The sequence below is a fragment of the Heterodontus francisci genome, chromosome 7, assembly GCF_036365525.1.
Source record: "Heterodontus francisci isolate sHetFra1 chromosome 7, sHetFra1.hap1, whole genome shotgun sequence".
Lineage (NCBI taxonomy): Eukaryota > Metazoa > Chordata > Chondrichthyes > Heterodontiformes > Heterodontidae > Heterodontus > Heterodontus francisci.
Genome location: NC_090377.1, coordinates 107,922,015 through 107,948,693, shown reverse-complemented (window position 1 = coordinate 107,948,693; position 26,679 = coordinate 107,922,015). Strand labels below are relative to the sequence as shown.

Below are 26,679 nucleotides of genomic sequence, written 5' to 3'. Positions count from 1 at the left end.
AAAATGCTTTACAGCCAATAAAGTATTTTTGAAGTATGGTCACTATTGTAAGGTAGGAAACATGACAGCCAATTTGTGCACAGCAAGCTCCCACAAACAGCAACATATTAATAACCAGAAAATCTGTTTTTGTAATGTTGATTGAGGGATAAATATCGGCCAAGACACCAGGGATAACTCCACTGCTTTTCTTCAAAATAGTGCCATGGGATCTTTTACGTCCACCTGAGAGGACAGACAGGGCCTCAGTTTAATGTCTCATCTGAAGACAGCACCTCCTACACTGCAGCACTCCCTCAGTATTGCACTGGAGTGTCAGCATTGATTTTTGTGTTCAAGACCTGGAATGTGACTTGAACTTGGAACCTTGTGACTCAAAAGTGAGCGTGCTACCCACTGAGCCACGGCTGACACCCAAAGGTAAATATCCTACAAATGCTCATAGTTTTTCAGGCAAAGGCACTGACTCCTATATTGTGAAAGGGAATCCTAGTGAGTCTGGGAAATATTTAGATTTGGTAATCATGTCTTTGTCTGTTTGGGGTCTGGCCAGGAGGACAACATGCTATGAGCACAGTGTCTTGAATTCTATATTTTCCTATATTTATTAATGTGATTTCTGCTGCTGTATATTACCATTTTTGAAATGGCAACACTTTCCTCTTGGATAGTGGAAACGATATTTTGGAATTTGGGATGGGGACCATCACAACTGCTTCAATATTTGCATTGAGATTTTGCAGGGGTGGGCTGGAGGGGAGGTTCTAAATTGTGAAGAATGACCACTGTGGTGGGAAGTACTGGAGGACAGCAGGTACCTTTAGAGTCATAGAGTCGTACAGCATAGAAACAGGCCCTTTGGCCCACCGCGTCCATGCCAACCATTATGCCTATCTATACTAATCCCACCTGCCTGCATTCATTCCATATCCCTCTATGCCTTGCTCATTCAAGTACCTGTCCAGATGCCTCTTAAAATGTTGCTACTGTTCCTGCCTCTACCACCTCCTCAGGCAGCTCATTCCAGATACCCACTACTCTTTGTGTGAAAATTTACCCCTTTGATCCCCTTTAAACCTCCTCCCTCTCACCTTAAATCTATGCCCTCTAGTTTTAGTCACCCCTACCATGGGAAACAGACTCTGGCTATCTACCCTATCTATGCCTCTCATAATTTTATATACCTCTATCATGTCCCCTCTCAACCTCCTTCGCTCCAAGGAAAACAGACCCAGCCTATCCAATCTCTCTTTATAACTCAAGCCCTCCAAACCAGGCAACATCCTTGTGAATCTTTTCTGCACCCTCTCTAGCTTTGGAATTGTATCCAAGCAACGTCAGTCTCTATGGAGAGGAAGGGAAAGACATCGAAGGAAATGAGAAACATGTAAAAAAACGTTACAGAGACAAGGGGAAATTATTAAGTCAGCAATTTCTGATGGATGAATATTGGATCCAATGGATACCAAATATGGAGTAAATTTTATGAGACCTTGCACCACAGGTAAGGCCTCGCACACAACCAGCTACACTGTAAAAACGCAGGAAATGAGATAATCCAAAATTTACGGTTATGTATTCAACACAATCCAATCTTCCTGTTTGTACATTAGATAGTTTACCTTAAATATTAAATGGATCATCATTTGGAGGCCAATCTTGCCCGGGTATTTTCCAGCAATGTTATGTGGTGACAAATTAAAAAGATTGGCTCCAGTTTCTGTACAGAGAGCATGGACCAGCATTTTCTTTCCAACTCCAGATGGTCCTGCCAACAGCAAAGACTTCACCAATGGAGCTTTTTCATGGACAGCCTGAGAACCTGAAAAAGGAACACAGGGTCTCAATTAGAAACACTGAACTCCACAGAAATTCACTCCTGATCCAAGTGTAATTTTGATTCAGCCATAGAATCCCGATACATAAAATTACTACTCTGTTTTATTGTGTAGAATTCCTTACCCAAACATGACATATAAACATAAAGATCCGAAGAACTAGAAGATGGAAGATTGAAGTGTTGGGGTAAATGCAGTGAATCTATTCTTGGTCCAATGAGGAAGGAGGCATTGCTGGATCTAGTGCTGGGGAATGAGGTGGATCAAATGGACCAGGTGTCTGTGGGGGAACACTTGGGTAAGAATGATCATTGTATCATAAGGTTTAGATTTTTAGATTAGTAATGGAGAAAAGCAAGGAACAATCTAAAGTAGAACATCTAAATTAGAAGAGGACTAACTTCAATGGAATGTGAAGGGATCCAGCCAGGGTAAAATGGAAACAAAGGCTGAAAGGAAAAACAGGAACAGAACAATGGGTGATCTTTGAGGAGGAGATGTTTCCGGTACAGGCTAGTACATTCCAACCAGGGCAAAAGGTAGGGGAAACAAAGCCAGGCTCCTGAGATGACAAGGGTGATAGAGATTATGATCAAACAGAAGAAGATGGTATATGATGCATGTCAAGTGAATTATTCAAGCAAGAACCAGGCCAAATACAATAAGTTGAGAGGGGAAGTGAAGAGGATGATAAGACTAGCAAAGGGAGAATATGCGAATAAAATGCAAGTTAACATAAAAGGGAATCCAAAAATCTTCTATTGGTCTGTAAAGAGTAGGCGGTAGTAAGAGGTGGGGAAGGGCCTATTAGGGACAAAGAGTGTCATATATGCTTAAAGGTGCAAAGCAAGGCTAGAATACCTAATGAGTATTTTGTATCAATATTTATTAAGGAAGAGGATACTGATAGAATACCGGTATAAGCGGAGATGGTAGAGGTAAGGGATGGGGTGAAAATTGATAGGCAGGATGTACTGGAAAGGCTGTCTATGCTTAGAATGGATAAGTTACCTGGTCTGGATGGCTTGCACCTCAGATTGCTAAAGGATGTGGGAGTGGAGATAGCCAAAGGGCTTGCCATAATCTTCCAAACTTCCCAAGATATGGGGGAGGTGCCAGATGATTGGAGAATGGGAAATGTCACACCCTATTCAAGAAAGGGTATAAGGACATTCCTAATAACTACAGGCTGGTCAGTTTAACATCAGTGGTGGGTAAGATTTTAGAAACAATAATCAGGGGAAAAAAATCAATAGGCACTTGGAGAGGTTTGAGTCAATTAAGGAGACCAATAACGGATTTGTAAAAGGCAGATCAAATTTAACTAACAGAATTTTTTGATAAGTAACAGAGAAGATTAATGAAGGGAAAACAATGGATGTTGACCATATATGGAGTTTAAGAACGTGCTTGACAATGTACCACATAAAAGGCTGGTTAACAAAATGAAGGCTCACAGGGAACATTACTGCACTACTAATACCAGAAGCCCAGGCTAATGCTCTGGGGTATGGGTTTGAGTCTGACCACAGCAGATAGTGAAATTTAAATTTAATTAATAAATCTGGAATTAAAAAGCTAGTCTAATGGTGAACATGAAACCATTGTTGTAAAAACACATCTTGTTTACTAATGTCCTTTAGGGAAGGGAATCTGCTGTCTTTACCTGGTATGGCCTACATGTGACTCCAGACCCACAGCAATGTGGTTGACTCTTTAAAAAAAATGGCCTAGCAAGCCATTCAGTTGAATAGGGATGGGCATAAATGCTGGTCTAACCAGTGATGCCCACATCCCATGAACAAATACGAAAAAGGAATAAAAGGCTTGAGCACAGAAAACAGTGAGCTGTGGTAAATGATTGTTTTTCAGAATGGAGGATAGTAGATAGTGGTGTTCCCTAAGTGCCAGGACTGCTGCTTTTTTAATATATATGAATGACTTGGATATTGGAATACAGAGTAAAATTTCAAAATTTGCTGATGATGCTGATCTTGGAGGGTGGTAAACAGTGAAGATAATACAAATCAACTACAACAGGACATAGATAGGCTAGCAGAATGGGTAGATAAGTGGCAAATAGAATCCAACAGCAGCTAATGTGTGACACCATGATCATATAGTGGTTAGTACTCTGCATTGTGGCTGCAGTAACCTCGGTTTGAATCCAAGTCACGACACAAGTTGTTTTATTTCGGCATGGACCAAATGGCCATCTTCTGTGCCACTGTGACTAAATGCAAGGTGGTGCATTTTGGCAGAAAGGATCGGGAGAGGCAATATAGACATAATAGTACAATTTTAAAGCGTGTGCAGGGACAGAGGAACCTTGGAGTTCATGTGCACAGATTCTTGAAGGCGGCAGGAAATATTGAGAGAATAGATAGCAAATCATATGGGATCTTGGACTTCATAAATAGAGGTATTAAGTACAAAGGCAGGGAAGAAGAACATGAAAATATAAGAAATAGGAGCAGGAGTAGGCCATTCGGCTCCTTAAGCCTGCCCTGCCATTCAGTAAGATCATGGCTGATCAATTTTACAAATCTCAAGTTTGGAAGTTATACTGAACCTTTAAAAAGCTCTGGTTAGGCCCCAACTAGAATATTGCCTCCAGTTCTGGTCACCACACTGTCGGAAGGATGTGAGGGTCCTGGAGAGGGTGCAGAGGAGATTTACCAGAATGGTTCCAGCAATGAGGGAATTTAGCTACAAGGCTAGGTTGGAGAAGCTGCATTGTTCTCCTTGGAGCAAAGGAGATTGAGGGTGATTTGATAGAGGTGTATAAGATCAGAACATGGCGTGACACCTGCGGGAATGGGGGAGGAGAATTATTTCTCTGTGCGGGAGGGGGGAGCAGGGTAACAACGATGTGGATTGGTCAGAGTGGGGGGTGATGGGAAGGGGTAAAGGGCAAAGTTGCTGAACTTTGTGGGGGAGTGGGAGGTCAAATTCTCAATATTTGAATTCCGGGGCGGGAAAGGGCACGAATGTTTGGAAATGCCTTTGAGGTGGGTAGGAAAATGCATGTAAAGGTCATTTAACTCTGTCTTGCAGATTTTGAATGTCCATTGATTGCTGTAAACCCTTTAAAAATGGCGCCGGCACCTGCGCATTGGTGCTGGATGCCGTTGCCGGCGACGGCTCACCCTCTCCCTTCACATCATTGCAGGGGGCAGATGCCACGGCCATGCCCAGGCAGGCCCCATTTTTTTACGTCCGCCACCTACTTCAGCGGCAGACTCTTAAAATGCAGTCCGATGAATGATTTTGAAAGGAAATTGGATGGGCACTTGAGGGAAATAAACTTGCAGGGCCATGGGGATGGAATCGGGGAACTGGACTGATTGGATTGCTCTACAGAGAGCCAGCATGGACTCAATGGATTGAATGGCCTCCTTCTATGTCATTCTAAGATTCCGGATTTGTCCTCTTCCTTGCAGAGGTCTCTGACCACAGTGTCAACTGTGGCTCCGATGGTAGCACTCTCGCCTCGAGTCAGAAGGTGTTGGGTTGAAGTCCCCTTCCAGTATTTAAGACCAGAAATCAAGACTGATACTCCATGTAGTATTGAGGCAGTGCTGCACTATCAGAGCTGCCATCTCTCGAATGAGACGTGAAACCTTTCAGGTGGACATGAAAGATCCCATGGCACTATTTCAAGAAAGAGCTGGGGAGTTATCCCCTATGTCCAAGCCAATATTTAGCCCCTGTTAAACATCAGAAAAAAAATAGATTATCTGAACATTATCACATTGCTGTTTAAGGGAGCTTGCTGTGTGCAAATTGGCTGCTGTGTTTCCTACATTACAACAATGACTACACTTCAAAAAGTACTTCATTGGCTGTAAAGCGCTTTGAAATGTGGGGTGGTCATGAAAGGCACTATATCAATACAATTCTTTTTGACAGATTACTAACACTGATTGAAGTCTTCCACAATTAAGAACTGAGTATATTGTCCCAGAGCCTTATTTCTCATTTCCAGGCTCTTACCTAATGGTAGAATCCCATAGAGTGTGACCAGCTGCCTCACGTCTAAGAGAGAAGGCATTGGTTCGATATCAGTTTGACGTAGTGTGGTCCCGAGGTAGTTGTAATCACCTGTATAGGAAAGGATAAAGTAATTAATCATAAAAATCAATCAAGTCAATTGAATCATTTTGTCAGTCTCTTTTAAGGTCTTATTTGAGGGATTCAGTAGTCTGGTGTTGCAGCATAGGTGGCCCTCGGTTCAAGTTTAGTTCAGACTGATGGAATAAACATCTCTCTTTGCTGGCAGGAAGGTTTTGATTAGATTTGATTAGAGATACAGCACTGAAACAGGCCCTTCGGCCCACCGAGTCTGTGCCGAACATCAACCACCCATTTATACTAATCCTACACTAATCCCATATTTCTACCAAACATCCCCACCTGTCCCTATATTTCCCTACCACCTACTTATACTAGTGACAATTTATAATGGCCAATTTACCTATCAACCTGCAAGTCTTTTGGCTTGTGGGAGGAAACCGGAGCACCCGGAGAAAACCCACGCAGACACAGGGAGAACTTGCAAACTCCACACAGGCAGTACCCGGAATCGAACCCGGGTCCCTGGAGCTGTGAGGCTGCGGTGCTAACCACTGCGCCGCCCATGAAATTGCCTATGGTTCAGCAAAAATTGGCAACTTATTTGGGGGGGTGGGGAACGGGGGTGGTTATAAATATCATGAGATGGAAATGTCATACTGTGCAGCAGAAGATAATCTTGTGCTATTAGGATTAAGGAACATTCTTAGGCAAAGAGAAGGAACTTTACTCTGTATCCGGCATGTTCTATGGCTGAGCTTAGACTCCTTGATGGGAGCACTTCAGAGAGCTTTATTCTATATCAAAGCTGTAATACATTCAGGTGTCACTAGCAGAGACAACGGACAACGAGCATGACTAGTGCAAGGAAGTGTTTATTTACACCATTATGTCATGAGCATCATATATGAAAACATTACAAAACCTGAGATATACTCGAACTGGGAGTGCTTGATTGGATGGAATTGAAATGGTTTTGATCTCCAATTTACCCAAAATGGCAGTATGCTTGTTGCTCAAAATCTGGTAGTCCTTCACCTCCTTAAGTAAGAAAATCATGTCAGTGGATTGCTTGTGAGTGACAAGACCTACCTGCTATTCCCAAGAATAATAATCCTACCAAGAGTTGCCTGAACAACAGCAGAGGTGGCCCTCCTTTCATGGCAGCTTCCTCTTGGGACGGGGTCACTGCTGGCTGCACCATTGGAACTTGTGCCTGTAGAGCTTGGTGTTCACGTCATTGCCAATGGCATTGTAGATTTAAGAGAGAAGGCTGGAGGCCTAGCATTTGAGAGACAGCAGCTTCAGGGGAGGTCTCCACTTGTACACTGATAATACCCAGCTCTACCTCATCTCCACCTCTGTCTACCCCTCCACTCTCTCTAAATTGTCACACTGCTTCTCATACCAGAAATTTTCTCCAATTAAATATCGAGAATACTGAATCTACTGTTTTCAATCCCTACCACAAACTCGATTCCCAAGCCAACTATTCCATCTTTCTAATATAAAAGCAAAATACTGCGGATGCTGGAAATCTGAAATAAAAACAAGAAATGCTGGAACCACTCAGCAGGTCAGGCAGCATCTGTGGAAAGAGAAGCAGAGTTAACGTTTCGGGTCAGTGACCCTTCTTTGGAACTGACAAATATTAGAAAAGTCACAGGTTATAAGCAAGTGAGGTGGGGGTGGGGCAAGAGATAACAAAGGAGGTCTAGATTGGACTCCATTCTCCCAGTTTCTCCGTCTCCGACGCATCTGCTCTGATGATGCTACCTTCTATGACGGTGCTTCTGATATGACCTCCTTTTTCCTCAACCGAGGATTTCCCCCCACTGTGGTTGACAGGGCCCTCAACCGTGTCCGGCCCATTCCCCGCACCTCTACCCTCACCCCTTCCCCTCCCTCCCAGAACCGTGACAGGGTTCCCCTTGTCCTCACTTTTCACCCCATCAGACTCCATATCCAAAGGAACATCCTCCGCCATTTCCGCCACCTCCAGCGTGATACCACTACCAGTCGCATCTTCCCCTCCCTTCCCCTGTCAGCATTCCGAAGGGATCGTTCCCTCCGCGACACCCTGGTCCACTCCTCCATTACCCCCACCACCTCGTCCCCGTCCCATGGCATCTTGCCCTGCAATCGCAGGAGGTGTAATACCTGCCCATTTACCTCCTCTCTCCTCACTATCCCAGGCCCCAAACACTCCTTTCAGGTGAAGCAGCGATTTACTTGTACTTCTTTCAATGTAGTATACTGTATTCGCTGCTCACAGTGTGGTCTCCTCTACATTGGGGAGACCAAGCGCAGACTGGGTGACCGCTTTGCGGAACATCTCCGCTCAATCCGCAAGCAGGACCCTGAGCTTCCGGTTGCTTGTCATTTCAACACTCCCCCCTGCTCTCATGCTCACATCTCTGTCCTGGGATTGCTGCTGTGTTCCAGTGAACATCAACGCAAGCTCGAGGAACAGCGTCTCATTTACCGATTAGGCACACTACAGCCTGCCGGACTGAACATTGAGTTCAATAATTTCAGAGCATGACAGCCCCCCACTTTACTTTCATTTTTAGTTATTTTTTCTTCCTTTTTTTTACATTCTTTTTTACATTTTTTACAATTTTTTTTTTTGCATTTATTTCACTTCATCTTAGTCTGTTCAGTTTGCTTCCCCACTGTTTTTTTCAGGTTTGCACTTGCTGCTGTTTAATATTCAGTATATTAACACCTAATCTGTACTAATGCTTTGTCTTTCAACACACCATTAACATATTGTTTACCTTTGCTCCGTGACCTTTTGGTCAGCTATGTGGCCTGGTCCAACCTAGACCTCCTTTGTTATCTCTTGCCCCACCCCCACCTCACTTGCTTATAACCTGTGACTTTTCTAATATTTGTCAGTTCCGAAGAAGGGTCACTGACCCGAAACGTTAACTCTGCTTCTCTTTCCACAGATGCTGCCAGACCTGCTGAGTGGTTCCAGCATTTCTTGTTTTTATTCCATCTTTCTCCCTGTCTGAGGCTGAACCAGACTGTCCATGACCTTGCTGTCAAATCTGATGAACTTTCAACCACATATCCATGCCAACATTAAAACTAAAATATTTGTCTGAGGCAGTGGAGGTGGAAGCTGTTCAGCTGCTTTTCTTGGCTTGCATAAGTTGTCCATGCTTTGCTACTACAAAGGAGGGTGCTGAGAACACAAACCTGGTACATGCTTACAGTTTTCACACACTGGGCAGAATTTAGTGGAACAGGCAGGGCTCCCGGCATTGGGCTGAAAAGGCGGTGGGAATCCCCTGGCTCTATTTAATGACACCAGGCAATTAACAGGCCAGTGCCAGGATCGATTTTTGGTTAATTTGCTGTTGGTCCACACTCGTATTCTCAACTTTGACTTGACAGCTGCAGCCTTGGCAATCCTGGTGCTGATTTCGGCAGCAAGGGACAGATTGCTGGCTATTGTTGATCCAAGGTATATGAAGCTGTCAACGATCTCCAAAGTGAGGTGGTCGATGTTGATGGAAGGTGTAGTCACTCTGTCCTGGCTTATAACTTTGATCTTCCTGACGCTGATTGTCAGTCCAAACTCCTTGTAGGCCTGGGAGAACCGATCTACCAGCTGTTGCAAATAAACTTCATTGTGGGATGTCAGCACAGTGTCATCAGCAAACAGTAGCTCAAGGACTAGGACTTATTGCACTTTGGTCTTGGTGCGCAGTCTCGCCAATTTGAACAGCTTGCCGTCAGCTCTGGCATGCCCGTCTGAGTTGCCGAAAGTGTATAATGGCAGCATGGAGAAGAATATGCCAAAGAGAGTTGGCACCAGAACGCAGTCCTGCTTTACCCTGCTGCTGATCTTGAAGCTCAGTAACAGTTATAGTCAAAAAGGAAAACACCATCTGAGTTTAATAAATGCAAAATACTGCGGATGCTGGAAATCTGAAATAAAAACAAGAAATGCTGGAACCACTCAGCAGGTCTGGCAGCATCTGTGGATGACCCTTCATCGGAGTTCCGATGAAGGGTCACTGACCCGAAACGTTAACTCTGCTTCTCTTTCCACAGATGCTGCCAGACCTGCTGAGTGGTTCCAGCATTTCTTGTTTTTATTCCAACATTAAGACTGCCTATTTCCATCTCCATAACATTGCCTGACTCCGGCCCTGCCTCAACTCACCTGCTCCTGAAACACTCAGCTGGTGCCTTTGTTACCTCGAGGCTTGATTATTCCAAAGTACTCTTGGCTAGCTTCTCACATTCTACTCTTCATAAACTTGAAGTCATCCAAAACTCTGCTGCCTGTGTCCTAACTCGCACCAGGTTCCATTCACCCCTTACCCCTGTGCTCACTGAACTACATTGGTTCTCGATTAAGCAACACCTCAAATTCTCATCCTTGTTTTCAAATCCGTCCATCTCTGTAATCTCCGCCAGACCCACAACGCTCGGAGATACCTGCGCTCCTCTAATTCTGACCCCGATTTTAAATGCTCCATTATTAGTAGCCGTGCCTTCATTGCCTCGGCCATCAGCTCTGGAATTACCTCTCTAAGCCTCTCTGCCTCTCTACCACACTTTCCTCCTGTAAGACACTCCTTAGAACCTACCTCTTTGACCAAGCTTTTGGTGATCTGCCATAATATCACCGTATATGGCTCAGTATCATATTTTGTTTGATAATGCCTCTGTGAATCAGTAGCCACTTAAGGACCTCTTCCCGCTGTTACTCATAGAGTTATACTGCACAGAAACAGGCCCTTCGGTCCATCGTGTCTGTGCCGGCCATCAAGCTGGCCTATCTATTCTATACCCATTTTCCAGCACTTGGCCCATAGCCTTGTATGCTATGGCATTTCAAGTGCTCATCTAAATACTTCTTAAATGTTGTGAGGGTTCCTGCCTCTACCACCCCTTAAGGCAGTGTGTTCCAGATTCCAATCACCCTCTGCGTGAAAATTTTTTCCCTCAAATCCCCTCTCAACCTCCTGCCCCTTACGTTAAAACTATGCCCCCTGGTTCTTGACAACTCCGCTAAGGGAAAAAAATCTTCCTATCTACCCTATCAATGCCCCTCATAATTTTGTATACCTCAATCAGGTCCCCCTCAGCCTTCTCTGCTCTAAGGAAAACCAGCCTAGCCTATCCAGTCTCTCTTCATAGCTGAAAGGCTCCAGCCCAGGCAACATCCTGGTGAATCTCCACTGCACCCTCTCCAGTGCAATCACATCCTTCCTATAGTGTGGCAACCAGAAATGCACACAGTATTCCAGCTGTGGCCTAACTAGCATTCTGCACAGCTCCATCATAACCTCCCTACTCTTCTATTCTATGCCTTGGCTAATAAAGGCAAGTATCCCATATGCCTTCCTAACCACCTTATCTACCTGTGCTGTTGCCTTTAATGATCTATGGACAAGTACACCAAGGTCCCTCTGACCCTCTTTACTTCCTCGGGTCCTGCCATCCATTGTATATTCTGTTGCCTTATTCGTCCTCCCAAAATGCATCACCTCACACTTCTCAGGATTAAATTCCATCTGCCACTGCTCTGCCCATCTTACCAGCCCATCCATATTGTCCTGTAATCTAAGGCTTTCCTCCTCACTATTTACGACACCACCAATTTTCATGTCATCTGCAAACTTACTGATCATAGCTCCTAGATTCACGTCTAAATCATTAATGTACACTACAAACAGCAAGGGTCCCAGCACCGATCCCTGCAGTACACCACTGGTCACAGGCTTCCAATTGCAAAACAACCCTCGACCATCACCCTCTGCCTCCTGCCACAAAGCCAATTTTGGATCCAATTTGCCAAAATGCCCTGGATCCTATGGGCTCTTACCTTCCTGACCAATCTCCCATGCAGGACCTTATCAAAAGCCTTACTGAAGTCCATGTAGACTACATCAACTGCTTTACCCTCATCTACACACCTAGTCACCTCCTCGAAGAATTCAATCAAATTTGTTAGACATGATCTCCCCCTGACAAAGCTATGCTGACTATCCTTGATTAATACCTGCCTCTCCAAGTGGAGATTAATCCTGTCCCTCAGAATTTTTCCAATATTTTCCCTACCACTGATGTTAGACTCACCGGCCTATAATTGCTTGGTCTATCCCTGCTATCCTTCTTGAATAATGGTACCACATTCTCTGTCCTCCAGTCGTCTGGTACCTCTCCTGTGGCCATAGAGGATCTGAAAATTTGTGTCAGAGCCCCTGCAATCTCCTCCCTTGCCTCATAACAGCCTGGGATACATCTAATCTGGGCCTCGGGATTTATCCACTTTTAAGCCCGCTAAAACTGCTAATACCTCCTCCCTTTCAATGCTAATTTGTTCAAGTATATCACAATCCCCCTCCCTGATCTCGACACCTACAGCATCCTTCTCCATAGTGAAAACGGATGAAAAGTAATCTTTTAAAACCTCACCTATGTCTTCCAGCTCCACACATTGATTGCCACTTTGGTCCCTAATGGGCCCTACTCTTGCCCTTTATATACTTATAAAATGGCTTGGGATTTTCCTTTATCTTGCCTGCCAGTGTTTTCTCATGTCCCCTCTTCGCTTTCCTAATTACTTTTTTAAGTACCCCCATGCACTTTCTATACTCGTCTAAGACCTCCACTGTTTTCAGTGCTTTGAATCTGCCATAAGCCTCCTTTTTTTCCCTTATCCAATCCTATATATCCTTTGACATCCAGGGTTCCCTGGACTTGTTGGACCTACCCTTCACCTTTACAGGAACATGTTGGCCTCTCACTATTTCCTTTTTGAATGACTTGCAATGGTCTGATGTTGACTTTCCTACAAGTCGCTGTTCCCAGTCCACTTTGGCCAGATCCTGTTTAATGATCTTGAAATTGGCTCTCACCCAATTCAGTACCTTTATTTCCGGTCCATCTTTGTCCTTTTCCATAACTACCTTAAATCTTACAGAGTTATGGTCACTATCCCTGAAATGCTCCCCCACTGACACTTCGACCACTTGTCCGGCTTCATTCCCTAAGATTAGGTCCAGTACCGCCCTTTCTCGTGTCGGACTTTCTATGTGATGGCTCAAAAAGCTCTTTTGTATGCACTTTAAGAACTCTGCCCCCTTTAAGCCTTTTGCACTAAGACTATCCCAGTTTATATTAGGTAAGTTGAAATCCCCTACTATTATTACCCTATTATTTTTACACCTCTCTGAGACTTGCCTACATATCTGCTCCTCTAACTCTCCCTGACTGTTTGGAGGCCTGTAGTACACGCCCAGCAAAGTGATTGCCCTCTTTTTGTTTGTAAATTCTACTCATATGGCCTCATTTGAGGAACCTTCTAAGATATTATCCCTCCTTACTGCAATAATGGACTCCTTGATCAATAGTGCAATGCCACCTCCTCTTTTGGAATTAAGCCAGCGGTGGGGGGGTGCCTCCGCATACGGGGATGCCGCTCATTGAATTGAGGCGACCTCCTTGCAGGCTTGGTCAGGGCTCACCAAGGGCCCCCAGCAGCAAAGGCCATCCTTCTGTTCACACCCCAGTCCCCCGCCCTCATCGTTCATCCTCCCTACCCCACCCAACCCCTCCACCCCCACCCCCCCTCGCCTTAGGCGGGAGCTGCTGGACTGTGCAGGGTGACCCTGCCTCATCAGCCTCTTGTCCTGGTCATTGGACTTATACCAATGGATCCTCCAATGCCTCTGCAAATATACTGACCTATAAGATTTTGGAGGCTTCAAGGCTGCAAAGCGGTTGGCTGCAAGCCATGATTCAGTGGCGCATATTACATTTTAAACATTTTTTCCAAGTTCTTTTTTGGTCAATTGGGTACCAACATGTGTAGAATTCCATCAGCATGATTAAATGACTCCCAAACAAGCTATTGTGAAACTCACGCATGTTTGCTTGATATGAAATGCATACCTTTTCCCTATGTTGGCAAACATCGCTCATCACTCATCAAGTTCCCCAATGCTAGTTCAGTCTGTTGGGCCAGTGGCTTGCAGAGCTACTACCTAGACTTACATGGGAAAAATCTCAGCTCCCAATGATAGGTCCACCCCTCCCAGTTCCATTCACTAGTCTGGCCAATCCTCAATAGTGCCCAAAGTGGACAGCAGGTATAAGAAACTCCTTGTGAATGACACGTTAATCAGTAATACTCATGGTAAAATACACAACTGCATTACCACAATGCTAGCCACATTGTGGACATACACTGTATCGCACAGAACAGTGGTTCCAACCAGTTTTAGGTATAGAGCTTCTGCCTCTTTTAAACCACTTCACGGTGGGAACCCAATGACATTTGAGGAATTGCTCCAATCTTCTAGGCAATGTCTTCTAGAAGTGGTCATTTGAAGTTTAATATTTCCTCATTGGCTATAAAATGAACACCTCCTTCATTATGGTAAAAGAACAGAATGGTTTAAGACGTTCCAGCCTTCTTGATATTGTAGATATTGTGAAAGTACCCAGAGTTAAGTCATTGTTAACTTCATGATCCAAATACTTGTACGAGAGAATTTGGAATGTGCCTGTTATAAGGCTGCCTTCTCCTCCAAGGTACACAGTGCTATATTGAAGTCGACTGTAACCATTTTTAAAACATATGAATGATCTAAAAATGTATAAAAAACAAGTTCCCTTAAAAAATTGCCTGATCATTCTATAAACTGTACTGAATCTAATGTAAAAGATCAACCTATTCAGCTTATACGTATCATTTGCAAAAGTAGAAAATTTTTCTCCATACCTATAAAATCAGAGAGTCGCACATTTCTTGGTCGTATGAGTAGACCTTCACGAACTAGTTCTTCATAGAGGGAATCGATTGTCCTATATAAATTCAAAGTTAACTTCAGTGAGTGTACGTTTATATCATGGTTCAGGTCTCTGCGTCCATTGATCAGCACTTATTGGATATCATTTCTATGGTGAGTATCTTGTGTATATAAGGAATTGCACTAAGGCTAATTTAAATGGTGGGAAAATATACTGATGACTGTTGAATGGCTTCCTTCTGTGCAATGTATTTCTATGAACTACACAATTCATTTACTTCCCAAGGTACCATATTACTGTAAAGCTACAGCACTGAATCTCACTGATGCTCTTTCTCTCTCCAATTGCAATACTTTTCCAATAAGCAGTCCTGATGTCATATTAGTCAGTTAGATTTGCTTGTTAAACAAACATCACAGAAAGATCATATTTAAAAGGGTCCCCATGTGAATTTTTATATCTGCAGAACAGCAGTACAAACAAATAACATAGTGCATTGGTCCTTTTGAGTTACAGTGAAGCTATCATTATAGCATGCACAGTTTGGCTGATGCAGACATTTGGCTTTCCTGTTGTTATTTTACCCTTTCTAATTAAGTATTTGTACTGGAAGTGCAAGGAAATGTCAGGGATGTGAAAATTCACTGACCTTACACAAGTCAGCTGGGATCAGTATAAATTAAAAAGTTGAATATATGAGCCTAACCAACGAGTTCAGATTCTACAGAAGCACATAGACAGTTTTAATGTCTTCCCGTGATTTGTATGAGTCTTGTTTCTTCCTTATCTCTTTTTAACTGCAGACAATCATTTTAGAATTTATGTTGAATACCTAATTCCATGATATTCAATTTCAGATTAACATGGTCATGATATTTCACTCATACAGTAATTGCTAATGTTAAATCATTTGGCGTGAACACAATTACACAGGCTGGAATTTAGAGCAAATGGCACAGGCTTGGCGGCGGCACTGGAAGCGGATGCCATTGCTGCATGAGTGAAATGCGGCCGGCTGACCATGATCATGCAGCACCCGGCCAATTAAGGAAGGGGAGGCATGGGGCCCGTGCAATCAAACACCAGAGGCAGGAAACTAGGTGCCGAGGCAGCGGCATCTTTTTTTTTATTCATTCATGGGATGTAGGCGTCACTGGCCAGGCCAGCATTTATTGCCCATCCCTAATTGCCCTTGAGAAGGTGGTGGTGAGCTGCCTTCTTGAAGCGCTGCAGTCCATTTGGGTTAGGTATACCCACAGTGCTGTTAGGAAGGGAGTTCCAGGATTTTGACCCAGCGACAGTGAAGGAATAGCGTTATAGTTCCAAGTCAGGATGGTGTGTGACTTGGAGGGGAACTTGCAGGTGGTGGAGTTCCCATGTATTTGTTGCCCTTGTCCTTCTAGTTGGTACAGGTCATGGGTTTGGAAGGTGCTGTCTAAGGAGTCTTGGTACATTGCTGCAGTGCATCTAGTAGATGGTACACACTGCTGCCACTGTGCGTCGGTGGTGGAGGGAGTGAATGTTTGTAGATGGGGTGCCAATCAAGTGGGCTGCTTTGTCCTGGATGGTGTCGAGCTTCTTGAGTGTTGTTGGAGCTGCACCTATCCAGGCAGGTGGAGAGTATTCCATCACACTCCTGACTTGTGCCTTGTAGATGGTGGACAGGCTTTGGGGAGTCAGAAGGTGAGTTACTCGCCTGAGGAGTCCTAGCCTCTGACCTGCTCTTGTAGCCACGGTATTTATATGGCTGCTCCAGTTCAGTTTCTGGTCAATATAAGCCCCTAGGATGTTGATAATGGGGGATTCAGCGATGGTAATGCTGTTGAATGTCAAGGGGAGATGATTAGATTCTCTCTTGTTGGAGATGGTCATTGCCTGGCACTTGTGTGGCGCGAATGTTACTTGCCACTTATCAGCCCAAACCTGGATATTGTCCAGCTCTTGCTGCCTTTCTACACGGACTGCTTCAGTATCTGAGGAGTCACGAATGGTGCTGAACATTGTGCAATCATGAGCCAACATCCCCACTTCTGACCTTATGATTGAAGGAAGGTCATTAATGAAGCAGCTGAAGATGGTTGGGCCCAGGACACTACCCTGAGGAACTCCTGCAGTGATGTCCTGAAGCTCAACAGCAGGTGCTGGTGCCATATTTAAAGGACTGCCAGCCCTGCATTCACTGCTGTGCGGTTTCAAGGAGTGTCTTCTTGCTTCCCCAAAAAGCCTTCTGCTTTTTAAAAAATTGTCTTGTTGCAGCCGACTGGTATCATCCTCACTGTTTGCCACATCTCCAAGTTTGGTATTATTGGCAAATTTTGAATGTTTTCTCTGTAATCCAATATTGAATTCACTTCCTCCAGTCTGAAAAACAACCATTTACCACAACTCGCTGTTTTCAGTCCTTAAGCCAATATTCTCTCTTTGCCAGCTCACCACCACAATATGCAAGACCCTTACTGGGACCCTTACCGAAGGGCTCCACCAGATCAATCTAGGCATCTGAACTGCATCTTTGGAGCACCTATGGCTGCTTGATGGTCACATGAGTTGTCATGTGGCAGTGGTACCTCTCATAGAATCATAGAAAGTTTAAGGCACAGAAAGAGGCCACTTGGCCCATCGTGTCTGTGCCGGCCGAAAAGCAATCCATCTATTCTAATCCCACCTTCTAGCATTTGGTCCGTAGCCCTGCAGTTTACGGCACTTGAGGTGCATATCCAGACTCCTTTTGAATGAGTTGAGGGCTTCTGCCTCAACTACCCTTTCAGGCTGTGAGTTCCAGACCCCACCACCCACTGGATGAAAAAGTTTTTCCTCATCTCCCCTCTAATTTTTCTACAAATTACTTTAAATCTATGCCCCCTTGTCACTAACTTCTCTGCTAAGGTGAATAGACCCTTCACCTCCACTCTATCCAGGCTGCTCAACATTTTGTACATTTCAATCAGATCTCCCCTCAGCCTTCTCTGTTCCAAGGAGAACAACCTCAGCCTATCCAATCTTTCCTCATAGCTGCATTTTTCCAGTCTTGGCAACATCCTCCTAAATCTCCTCTGTACCCTCTCTAGTGCAATTACATCCTTTCGTAATGAGGTGACCAGAACTGCACACAGTACTCAAGTTGTGGCCTAACCAACAAGTTATACAGTTCCAGCATAATCAGCATAACCTCCCTGCTCTTGTATTCTATACCTCAGCAGCCACGTCTTCAGTGGCTAGACCTTATCACCCATTATCCATCATTGAGGGTGCGCAGCGGACCTGAAAAAACCAGGAATCTGGGACTGTCTTAGGATGTTGGAGTTGTGGCTGTTTCCGGGAACCATGCTGAGACTTAAAGGAACCTTTTGCGGTGGTTGCAGATCACTTGTACATTGAGCGAGTGGAAGCCCTTCCTCTTGATGAAGTCTGCTGCCTGCTCTGTGGGAGCCTCGATGGCCACACGCATGCAGTCGATGACACTCTGCACCAGGGGGAATTCAGCAATGACTCTGAACCTCTATGGCCCTCACAGCCTGACTGTCCGGATCGGTAAGAAAGCACATGTATTGGCTTGCCTTCTTAGAGATGGCATTGGTGACCGTCCTGATGCAGTTTCATCAAATTCTCTATCTCCTTCATCATTCCTTACCTTTCTCCCTTGTTGGAATGTACCGAGCCTGTACCTGAAACATCTCCTCCTTAAGATCAGCGATTGTTCTGTTACAGTTTTTCCTGACAATCTTTAGATCCATTTTACCCTGAGTAGAATACCTGTCATACCACTGAAGTCAACCTTCTTCCAATTTAGAAGTTCTACTTTAGATTGTTCCTTGCTCTTCTGCATTGCTAATTAAAACCTTCTGATACAATAATCATTCTTACCCTTACCTCAGACACTTGGTTCACTTGTCCCACCTCAATCCCCAGAACCGGATTCAGCAATGCCTTCCTACTTGGAACGGGAAGGCAAGGTCTCCTGAACACATTTCAGGAATTCCTTCCCCTCCTTACCCTTTACTCTAACATTATCTCAATTGATATTTGGGTAATTAAAGTCCACCAATATCACCACTCTATATTTCTTGCACATCTCTGTAGTTTCCCTGCAGATGTACTCCTCTATCTCTCTCTCACTATTTTGAAGCCCATAGATTACCCCCCAGTAATGTGATCATACCCTTTTTGGTTCTCAACTCTAACCAAATGGATTCTGTCTTTACCCCCTCAAGGACATCCTCCCTTTCAAACATTATGATATCTCAGTCCTCCCCATTTTTAAGCCACATTTCCATTATTGCCTCTACATCACATCATATTCCCACACAGTTATTTGTGTTCTTAGCTCACCAACCTTATTCACCACACTTTGTGTGTTTACATACATGCATTGTAATCCTGTCTTTGTATTCCTCAAAGTCCTTCTTAGTCTTCTCCGATCTAGTATGGTACTACTTCCTCCTCGAGTACGATCCAACACTCTAACTCCCTTATGCAACTTATTCCTTTTTTCTACTTACATATGCTGGTGCCCATCCCCCTGCTGATTTAGTTTAAACTCTCCCCAACCACACCAGTGAACCTCGCTGCGAGCATATTAATCGCAGTCCTGCTGAGTGTAACCCATCCCTTTTGAATAGATGCCTCCTGACCCAGAATTAGTCCTAAGGTCCCAAGATTCTGAAAACCCTACTCCTGCACAATGCCTTAAGTCATGCATTGATCCTCCCTATCTTCCTATTTCTACTCTGACTAGCACATGGCACTGGCAATAATCCAGAGATTACTAGGCCTTACTTTTTAACTTCCTTCCCAGCTCCTCAGTAGGTGCTCTTTCTATATCATTAGTACCGACATGTACCACAAATTCTGGCTCACTGCCTTCTCCCTGCAGAATATTCTGCACCCTCTCCTTGATGTCCTTTACCCTGGCAGCAAGGAGGCAACATGCCATGTAGGGCTCACGATGATGGTTACAGGAATGTCTGTCTGTTCCCCGAAACTATGCAATCTACGTTAATGACTGCATTTCTACACTTTGGTATTCTCCGTCCTGTGCAGTCCCTTGCCCATTGGTGCTATGGTCTGGCCAGTACTCCTTCAGGTGTGTGAGCCTCCTTTGATAAATGGCGGTACAGGAAAAGAGGCATGAAGTGGTGAAGGGGAGCAAGGGTCTGTGAGTGGTGCAAATGAAACCTCTGGAAGATCTGCATCCTTCATTGGCGTTAATAGTTGACTTGATCCAGGCTGTGTCTTCAATGAAAGTGCTCTCGCAGCCAGCTCAAAGTGAGTTCTGTACCATGCTATTCCTCCTGAGTCAGAGGGGCTCAGCTGAAACAAGCCTGGATCAGATGATCCTTTCTTTAATTCTTTCATGGGATGTGGGCATTGCTGGCTAGGCCAGTATTTATTGTCCATCCCTAATTGCCCTTGAGAAGGTGGTGGTGAGCCACCTTCTTGAACCGCTGCAGTCCATGTGGCATAGGTACACCCACATTGCTGTTAGGGAGGGAGATCCAGGATTTTGACCCAATAACAGTGAAGGAACAGCGATATCGTTCCAAGTCAGGATGGTGTGTGGCTTGCAGGGAACTTGCAGGTGGTGGTGTTCTCATGCATCTGCTGCCCTTGTCCTTCTGGGTGGTAGAGGTCGCAGGTTTGGAAAGTGCTGCTGAAGGAGTCTTGGTGCGTTGCTGCAGTGCATCTTATAGATGGTAAACACTGTTGCCACTGTGCTTCAGTGGTGAAGGGAGTGAATGTTGAATGTTGTGGATAGGGTACCAATCAAGCAGGCTGCTTTGTTCTGGATGGTGTCGAGCTTCTTGAGTGTTGTTGGAGCTGCACCCATCTAGGCAAGTGGAGAGCATTCCATTACACTCCTGACTTGTGCCTTGTTGATGGTGGACAGGCTTTAGGGAGTCAGGAGGTGAGTTACTAGCCGCAGGATTCCCAACCTGCTCAATGTTTGCCCTAGTGAGCAGATGGCTGCGCTGTAGCTCCTCTTGCCTCTTTGTCAGGTTCTCATAGAGGAGTGAGTAGCCATCTTCTGAAGGGATAGCCTTTGTCCCCTAAATTCCAGCCATGGTGTCTGAGGGGATGGGATGAACAGCAGTGGAAGCCAGGACTGCCAGAAGGTGAAGGAGTCATGGCAGCTGCCAGGAAAGTAGTGCACACATGCAGGAAGCTCTTCTGCATGTTGTGGTCGCAGACCAGTTGAAAATTGAGTAGAAACCCTTCCTGGTGATTAATCTCACTGGGAGCTCAGCCAGTGCTTTGATGGCCGCATGAGTGCAATATTCATGCCTTACACCTGGGGGAATCCAGCAATGGAGGCAAAGTCCACTGCCTCTGTGCCTGCAAGGCCCCATCTGTCTGGAATTGTATGTACTGGCCAGCTTTGGCACAAAGGGCATCAGTGACCTGTGAGATGCAGTGGTGTGCAGCTGCTTGTCGGATGCCACCAAGGTCTGCAGCTGATCCTTGGAAGGAGTCAGAGGCAATGAAGTTCAAGGCTACAGTGACTTTGACAGCTACTGGCAGGGCATGGCAAGCAGTGCTGCGTGGTGTGAGGTCTTCTGTGAAGAGAGCACAAACCTCTGTGACCATATGCCTGGGGTGTCACTGTCTCCTCCGGCACTGGTTCTTGGTCATCTCAAGGTAGCTCCGTCTTTGGTGGTAGATCCTATGTTGAGTGTCTGGCCTCTGTTGCCTCCACTGCCCTCCTGATCACTGGAGCACTGCTCTTCCTGCGGAGGATGTTGCTCCTCTTAGCCACTGGAACCGAAATCAAAGAATTGCGCTGCCGTTGCCCGCTGCTGTCTTCCTTGTGTTCCGGTGGCCTCCCAATTGTGTTTGGAAGCTTTGCCCCTCTTCTTTTGACTTCATGAGAGGAGGGTGATGACCCCCAGCACTGCGCAATCGCTTTACTGATCACTCTTCCTGCAAACCTCTGGTGACCCAATGGCATCCATGTGCCAATGGCCAAGTCCCCCTCTACGGTGTTCTCCTTTTCATGGGCCCCCTCCTAATTTGTTGGTGTGGCCATGACCTTCATGCAGCTGGTCTGCCAAAGACCCAACATGCAACCTGAATCTGAACATGGTCCGCAATGAATCCTCAATGAGCTCCTTAATTACCTTAATTGCAGCTATTATCAAATCGGGTGGGTTCTTGGGGGCCGCCATCCCCCTTGACCTGGTGAAAGTCACTGTGGCCGGGAAGCCGGCATGCCAGCTGGCTCCAGTGTTTCCATACCCAGCCCGCCTCCATTGGCAGGACCTAAATATTTAGCTCATCGAATGGTTATAGCAGAGGAGGAGGCCATTTGGCCTGTCATGTCCATGCCGGCTTCTGCAATAACAATTCAACGAGTGCCACTCCCCTGCACTTTCACCGTAGCCCTGAAAATCATTTCTCTCCAGGTGCTTATCCAATTCCCCTTTGAAAGCCACGATTGAATCTGCCTCCATCACGCTCTTAGGTATTCCAGATCCTAATCACAGACTACGTAAAAAAGCTTTTTTCTCATGTTGCCACTGGTTCTTCTGCCAATCACCTTATATCTGTGCCCTCTGGTTCTTGACCCTTCCACCAGTGGGAACAGTTTCTCTCCATCTACTCTGTCTAGGTACCTCATGATTTTGAACACCTCTATCAAACCTCCTCACAACCTTCTCCTCTGAGGAGAACATCCTCAGCTTCTCCAATCTATCCATGTAATTGAAGTCCCTCATTCCTGGAACCATTTTCATAAATCATTTCTGCCCTCTCTGAGGCCTTCACATCCTTCCTGCAGTGAGGTACCAGAATTGGATACAATATTCCAGTTGAGGTCGAACCAGTGTTTTATAAAAGTTCATCCCTTCCTTGATTTTTTACTGTATGCCTCTATTTATAAAGTCGAGCATCCCGTATGCCTTTTTAACCACTTTCTCAACCTCACCGCCCACCAGTAGTGATTTGTGTTCTAATACTCACAGATCTCTCTTTCCTTGCCACCCGCTTTAGAATTGAACCCTTCATTTTATATTGCTTCTTCTCGTTCTTCCCACCAAAATGTATCACTTCACACTTCTCTGCATTAAATTTCATCTGCCACATGTCTTCTCATTCCACCAGCCTGTCTATGTCCTCTTGAAGTCTGTCACAATCATCCTCACAGTTCACAATACTTCTAAGTTTTGCGTCATTTGCAAATTTTGAAATTGTGGCCTGTACAGCCAAATCTAGGTCATTAATATGAATCAAGAAAAACACTGAGTCCTAGTACCTTCACCTGTGGGTACCCCACTATATACCTTCCTCCAGTCTGAAAAACAACTGTTCACCACTACTGTTTTCTGTCGCTCTGCCAACTTTGTATCCATGGGGCCACAGTCCCTTTTATCCTATTATGTGGCACTTTATTAAATGCCTTTTGGAAGTCCATGTACACCACATAAACCACATTACTCTCATCAACCTTCTCTGTTACCTCAGCAAAAAATTCAATCAAGTTAGTTAAACACGATTTGCCTTTAACAAATTCGTGCTGGCTTTCTTCAATTAATCCACACTAGTCTAAGTGACTGTTAATTTTGTCCTGGACTATGGTTTCTAAAGGCAATCCCATCACTGAGCTTAAACTGACTGGCCTGTCGTTGTTGAGGTTATCTTTACATCCTTTTTTGAACTGCAATTCTCCAGTCCTCTGACATCACCCTCGTATCTAAGGAGGATTGGAAGATTATGGCCAGCACCTCTGCAATTTTCACCCTTACTTCCCTCAGTATCTTCAGATGCATCCCATCCAGTCTTGGTGACTTATAACTTCAAGTACAGCCAGCCTTGTGAACACCTTCTCTTTATTTTTAGCCCATCCAGTATCCCAACTACCTCCTCTTTTACTATGACTTTGGCAGAATTTTCTTCCTTGGTAAAGACAGATGCAAAGTATTCATTTAGTACTTCAGCCATGCCCTCTGCCTCCATGTATTGATCCCCGTTTTGTTCCCTAAATGGCTCCACCCCTCCTCTTACTGCCAGTTTACCATTTACATGTCTATAGAAGACTTTTGGATTTCCTCTTAGATAGTTGCCAGTCCCTTCTCATACTCTCTCATTGCCTCTCTTATTTACTTTATCTTTCCCAGTGATCTTTACATACTCACCCTGATTCTCACTTGTATAATCAATCTGATATCTGCTTCATCTTACTCTCTATCTCTTTCATCACCCAGGGATGGTTTGGTAGCCCTACCTTTTCCTTTTGTTGGAATGTCTCTCGATTGTACTTCAACCATCTCTCTAAAGGTAACCCATTGTTTTGCCTGCCAATCTTTGATTCCAATTTATCTGGGACAGATCTGTTCTCACCCCCACAGAAATTGGCCCTTTTTCAATTAAGTATTTTTCTCTAGATTGCTCCTTGTCCTTTTCCTTAGCTAACCTAAACCTTGTGATACTATGATCATGGATCGCTAAATGTTCCTCTACTGACACTTGATCCACTGACCCACCTCATTCCCCAGAACCAGATCCAGCAATGCTTCCTTCCTCATTGGATCAGAAACATACTGAACAAGACAATTCTCCTGAGTACACTTCAGGAACTCTTCCTCTTCATGGCCTTTTACACTATTACTATTCCAGTCTATATGAGGATAAGAAAAGTTTCCCATTATCACTGCTCTTCAGTTTATGCACCTCTCTGCAATTTCCCTGGAGATTTTCTCTTCTATATCTTTCCCACTAGTTGGTGGCCTATAGAATACACCCAATAATGTAATGGTACCTTAATTGCTTCTTAGCTCTAACCAAATAGATTCTGTCCTTGATCCCTCCAGGACATCCTCTTTCACTATCATTTTCTCCTTAATCAGTACTGCCACCCCTCCTCCTTGCTTTCATAGAATCATAGAATAGTTACAGCACAGAAGTATGTCATTTGGCCCGTCGAGTCTACGCTGACTCTCTGCAAGAGCACTTCAGCTTGAACCTTTCTGGTCTCTCCCTGTTTTTCCTTTACACCTTGTAACCAGGCATATTTAGTACTTAGTATTGCCTCTTTTTTTAGCTCAGTCTCCACTATCATATCCACAACATCATATTCTCATGTGGCTATTTCCGCCTAGGCTCACCAACCTTACTTATCACACTTTGTGGATTTACATATATACAATGTAAACCTAATTTAGACCTTATTGCATTTCCTCTTACTCTGACCCCATCTAATATACCTTACTCTAATGCTATCAGTCTCTCCCAATCCTTTGTGCACTTTGTTTCTCTTTTTTATGCTACATCCTGGTTCTCACCCACTTGCCCAGTTAGTTTAAACTCTCCTCAACAGCACTAGTAAACCACCCGATGAGGACACTGGTCCCGGCACAGCTGAGGTGCATCCTGTCCAGCCTGTTAGGTCCCACCTCCCCAAGAACAATGTCCCAGGAATCTAAAGCCCTGCCTCCTACACCACCTCTCTAGTCACGCATTCATCTGCTCGATCCTATTTCTATACTTAGCAGTGCATGGCTCCGGGAGTAATCTGGAGATTACTGTCTTTGAGTTGCTGCTTGCTCGTCTTCTTCCTAACTCCCTTAATTCTATCTGAAGTCCTTCATCCCTGTTTCTACCTATATCATTGGTACCAATATGGACCATGACCCCTGGCTGTTCATCTTCCAACCTCAAGAGTGCTCTGCAGCCACTCAGTGACATCCTTGACATTGGCACCAGCGAGGCAATATACCATCCTGGAATCATGTCTACAGCTGCAGAAATGATAATGGGTTCGCTAAACATCTCAACACAAAAATGATATCCCTTTATTCAGACATCTATGTGATTGGAAAGAGTGTAATAAAATAAAAAGTGGAAATGGCAAATGCTGAAAATACACAGCAGGATGTTCAGCATCTGCAAAGAGAAAACATAAGTTAATACTGTGTTATGACCAGGTGAGGAAGGGGTCTCAGGTTCTCCTTTCACCCCTTCTCTGGTTTGACTGCAACAAGGTTTATTGTTTTAAAACAGTGATTTAGTTTACCACCTCAGTGAGCCCTTGCTCACTGTTCCTTGAATATAATTACAAATGAACCAATCAGACAGATTTTCTTGAGTTTAAACAAGAAAGATGCAAATTTATTAATCTTATCACTCTAAACCAGTTAAAATTACTAAAATTTGCAACACATCCAAGCTCACATTCATACGAGAGGCACACACACAGGCAAATAGAGACAGAGGGGAAAAAGAGTTGGGAGGTTGAAGTAAAGACCATAATAAATGGAATTCAAATACTGAGTTTCAGTGTCCTGAGTTGAAGTTAAAGTTTTGAAGCCCTCGCTGGGCCACATGCACTTTCGGGCTTGCTTCTCTAGTTCTGGAAGGCGACGAGAGACTTTATCTGTCCACCTTGTCGATGACTGCCAGGATTTATAGAGTTGAGGTTTATCTGCAGTCGAGGCCTTCCTGGGACTTTGTCAGAAAGGGAGAGAGCAGAGGTGTTCCTTCTTGGAGTTCACTTACTGTCTTTCTTCTTCTGAACTCAAGAGTTACACAGGCAGGTATGTCATGTGACCATCTCTTTGTTTGAAAACAGAAGTTTCTGGAAGGTGCAACTCTATTGTTCTGGCTAGACTGGGTAATTACCTCTGTCTCCCAGCTGGCTTTTGGCTTATCTTATGCAAATTGTGTGTGACCATCGTTAGCTGTTCTGTTCTGCTTTTTAAAAGTTATTTGTAATAATGTTCAGTAAAAAGTCTCAGGCGAAGTTTCATACAACAAAATTAATAATATACCATTTGGCATGTGGATTTTCCGTCACAACAGTATGGCATTTTGGGTATGTACTCTTAATCAGAACTGATGAAGGGTAATTTCTGTTTACAGTTACTGACTGATGGGCTGTGTTTTTCCAAAATTTCCTACTTTTACTCTGAAATGTATCTTTGTAAAACTAGTTGCAATTGGAGCAATTGGAGTCTTGAACAATTGCTGATAGGGATATTATCTTTTGAAATAA

At 44.4% G+C, this 26,679-nt stretch overlaps 1 protein-coding gene across 2 annotated transcripts in view; it reads right to left on the bottom strand.

Annotated features, from left to right (window-relative positions):
* iqca1 (IQ motif containing with AAA domain 1) overlaps positions 1–26,679 on the bottom strand; it is a 305,109-nt gene that overhangs the window by 52,124 nt on the left and 226,306 nt on the right. For both annotated transcript variants that reach the window (XM_068034609.1, XM_068034610.1), the window contains 3 exons: positions 14,668–14,750; positions 5,835–5,942; positions 1,623–1,822 (listed from right to left, as the gene is read on the bottom strand). In XM_068034609.1, coding sequence (XP_067890710.1) covers positions 1,623–1,822; positions 5,835–5,942; positions 14,668–14,750 — 391 coding nt within the window. The remainder of the gene's footprint in view (positions 1–1,622; positions 1,823–5,834; positions 5,943–14,667; positions 14,751–26,679) is intronic.